This window comes from Stylophora pistillata, chromosome 1, assembly GCF_964205215.1.
Source record: "Stylophora pistillata chromosome 1, jaStyPist1.2, whole genome shotgun sequence".
Lineage (NCBI taxonomy): Eukaryota > Metazoa > Cnidaria > Anthozoa > Scleractinia > Pocilloporidae > Stylophora > Stylophora pistillata.
In genome coordinates, this window is record NC_142519.1 from 27,362,618 (window position 1) to 27,366,399 (window position 3,782).

A 3,782-nucleotide genomic window follows, 5' to 3' on the forward strand; every position below is an offset into this window, starting at 1 on the left:
AATTTAATACAAAGGTTTTAATCTACTTGAAACATTCAACTGATAAGCGAGGGAAAAAGACATAATCGGCAAACAGAAGCCCGTCAATAGTTATTTTGAAAGTTATATTTATTTTTCTCCTTCCATAATCGATTGAATGGTATTCACACTTTTGGTTGATAATTCCAGTTTTTCAGCAATTTTTAGCTTGATCAATGGAAAGACTAAAGGTGTCATGTCGGATATTTTATATGCTAATAGGCGCCTATTGTGAGCTTTACATTTTGCGGCATCGTCTGTTGTTGGAGATCAAATTCGAGTGATTTTGTGATGATCCAAAGTAAGGAAACTAATTAAGAATGATGTCTGGAGCGGAACATACAAGGGTAGGCATTCTTTTATGTTGTGTCTTTTTTCGGTTGTTAACCTGACCGTCCTTTAAAATGCTTTGTTAAAAAAACATTGGCACAGATGACCAAAAATTTCATAAATATTTAAAAGAGTATGTCAGGTAAATTGGCCTTTTTGTTTCAGCTTGTAGAATGCACCAGCTAAGAAAGAAGCCTATTCTAGACGCTTATCCAAATATTTTTTAGATTTTGTTTGAGGAGAGCAGCTAAAAATACAACTATAGTGCACTTGTTTACGTGCGTTGTGCGATCCTTTCAATCAAACATTTTTATTAACATTATTGTTTTTAGCTATGCCCAAGGATAAATGTTCTAGTGTTCATTTCCTTTTACCATCTCGGCTGTTTTTATACTTTCTACTTGCAAATCATTCAGTATTCATCGACTTAGCTACTGAGAGACTAGATAAGGGAAATGATTCAACTTTGAATGAGTTTTTACTGAGTATTCACGCAAGTTTCTCAATGACTGTCTATGTCAGAATTTTGTCCAAATATTAATGCAAATGATGTTATATTCATCAAGAGAACGTCATGGCCGACCATTGTTGTAATTGGACCCTCGTCCATTCGTATACAGGTATACTTATGAAGTAACTAATGTACATGGGTTACAATAAGGACAGTCAAGAAGGATTTATCCTGTTTCACTGGATGTAAGAGAGATTTCATCAGTAATGCTGTTTTTTAGTGTTGCATGATCAAATCAGATATTGAAGTTTATCTTTCAGGAAAGGTTTCGCAGGTTACAAAGTACTAGCGTAGCTTGAAAACGATTTGCTCTTCATGTGACCTCGCTGTTCTATAGTTAACCTCAGCCATATTCATCATGAACTGAAGAGTTTCTACATAAAAGCTTGAGCAGTCGCCATCGGCGTTAATAATGAACGAGACTAATGACGATGAAAAAGGACGTCTTTACGCAACAGCGCCAGTGGTGCTTTTGGCAGGATTATGTAGCGCACTGTTAGGGTTAATTTCATTCACAACAAACAGTGTTCTTCTTTTGACTCTTTTCAAAGATCCGTATAATTATTTCCGAGTGCGGCCTACGACTTTTTTTGTTGCAAGCCTTTCGTTGAGTGATTTTCTTGGGGGAGCTTTCGTGCAACCTTTGTACGCAACGTACATGCTTTGCCTTCCACGTGGAGTTAAGATATCGAGCCTATTCAAGATTTCTGCGATTTCTTCTCATATTAGCACGAAAATATCAATTTTTACGGTCGTAGCGTTATCAGTGGATAGATTTCTGGCTGTTAAGCTTATTTGGAGATATAGATCGCTTATAACTATCAGAAAAGTCGTTATATGTAACGTTTTAATATGGCTTTTTTGCGGACTGTTTGAAGCATCGCACTCGACGAGTATATCAGAAGAAATACTCCACTTGGTGGATCTTCATCTTCAAACGACAGCTCCACTGGCTATACTTTGCGTTGTCTACACAGCGACTTACATTGAATTCCGTCGACATTCAAGAAACGTTACGATCTTGCATCAGGACAGTGGTGGGAGAAGGCGCTTTTTTGTTCGGAATATCCGATTGGAGAAAAGGATTGTTCTGACAATTATCGTGATCATAATCGTGCTCTTCATATCACTTATGCCTTACCTAATTGTTACTAAGCTGGGAGAAAAGTGTCCCCATGAAGAAAGCAATGTGTGTAGTGGATCAGCTTTCAAAGCAACAAGAGCTCTGTCCATATCGATGTTGTGCGTCAGCTGCGCTGTTAATCCGTTTGTATACGCGTGGAGAATACCGCAGTATAGACAGGCGCTAAAAGCTGTTTGGCGTGCAACTTTCAGCCGATGTAGGCGACAGACCCGAACTGCCTGTAGAAGTGCTCTGGCGTCTGGAAGTGTAATTGAACAGAACACTCCCGCAGGGGATCAGATTCAACCAAAGAATGAGCGACTGAAATCGCCAAGACTTGGGCACGAGACTTTAATGCTATAATTCGTGTGCAAACAGGTCATTTTGCTGCTTATGGAGCATGTAAGACTGGACATCGAGACTCCATTGAATCTTCCTCGATCTTTCTATTCAGGATTTTGTATTTGTTTTTTCGAAGGGTTATCATTATAAAAATTCTTAGGCTTGTTTCAAGAGCTAAAGACCTGGTTTTTAAAGCTGGAGTGTAAAATGTCTTAAATACGAATTTCAGAGCTTAACGATAAAAAGAAAAAGACATTTCAATTATCCGCATATTTCATTACTTTTTAAAGATGAAGCTAAATAAAAGTTATGTAAATTTGAATGGGATTAAATGAAGACAGCGGAAATGAAGCTTTCCCTATCAGAATTTAAGAAAACTGTAAATTATGAATATTGATTCCTGGTAGTCTTCACTTTCGCAAGTTTGATAATTACACGATTTAAATATTAGAAATACAATCTAAATCTTAGAAATACTTAAAATCCTAAGGAGATAAAAAAACTCTTCTAACTTTTCTTTTTTAGTGACGTTACCCAACATTGCATGAAGGAAAGTGTATTTAGCTGATAGATAACTCAGTGATCAGCGTGAGAAAAGATGATCAAAAAGTTTTTATTAGTTGTCTTTCGTGTGCAAATGACGATGTCTGGTGGATCTCCCACTCAGCAAATACATCCATGGTAAAAGCACCAAGTACAAGTGACACGTGCTCACTATATTTGCTTTCAAATGTGAAAATTTAATCTTAACAAAGCTGTTGTCAGATTCTATCAACAATTGCGGAAGGCTTTAATCATGCTAGACGGTCAGACCCTGGCAATTTGTTTATACACGGAACCACACAGCGAGATATCGCAAAAACTTTTAGGTTTAGGTAAACATTTTCACTCCTTTAACTGAGCGACAGTGGAACATACTTCACTTCCCCGCGGCGAAAAAAAGGCGCTATAATGGACTTGAGTGTTTTAGTAAATTTGTCTCTTTTTCCGTTCTCTGAATTACTGAGAGGTTTAATACCTCAAAGATGTCCTGTAACTCGCGGGTACGCAATAGCGTAGAAACGAGTAATTGTGGGCACCTCGGGATATGCAAATTCGCGTGTACTCTTCGTAATTAGTCATAATTAGTCGGCCTTATGTGTTTCACAACACGAAGAGGATTAAGTAAGTAAGTAAGTAAGTCGGCTCTGAACTCGTGATCTATCCTACCGAAGAAATCCGAAGTCCTGGCGCTATTGTGATTACATCGATCGTTGCGATGTTAGAATGTTTCAGATTAGTGCTATGATCAACTTAGAGACCAAATTGGTCCATGCGCTAAACATAAGGAGGAACAGCGAAAATCACGAAGAGTTTGTGACTGACAGAACAAGCTGTTGACATGCAAATTCCCACGGAAACATGTACCTTTGACTTTAAAAAAAATGTTAATCTACAGCATTACAAAAAAAGGGGAAA

The 3,782-nt window shown here is 37.7% G+C and overlaps 1 protein-coding gene across 1 annotated transcript; it reads left to right on the top strand.

The window, feature by feature from the left end:
* The first annotated feature begins 210 nt into the window (after positions 1–210).
* Positions 211–2,646, top strand: LOC148741919 (adrenocorticotropic hormone receptor-like). The gene has a single exon (XM_088747019.1). It carries the CDS (start codon positions 1,272–1,274, stop codon positions 2,343–2,345), a length of 1,074 nt encoding a protein of 357 aa, XP_088603145.1. The 5' UTR covers positions 211–1,271; the 3' UTR covers positions 2,346–2,646.
* Positions 2,647–3,782: the final 1,136 nt, after the last annotated feature.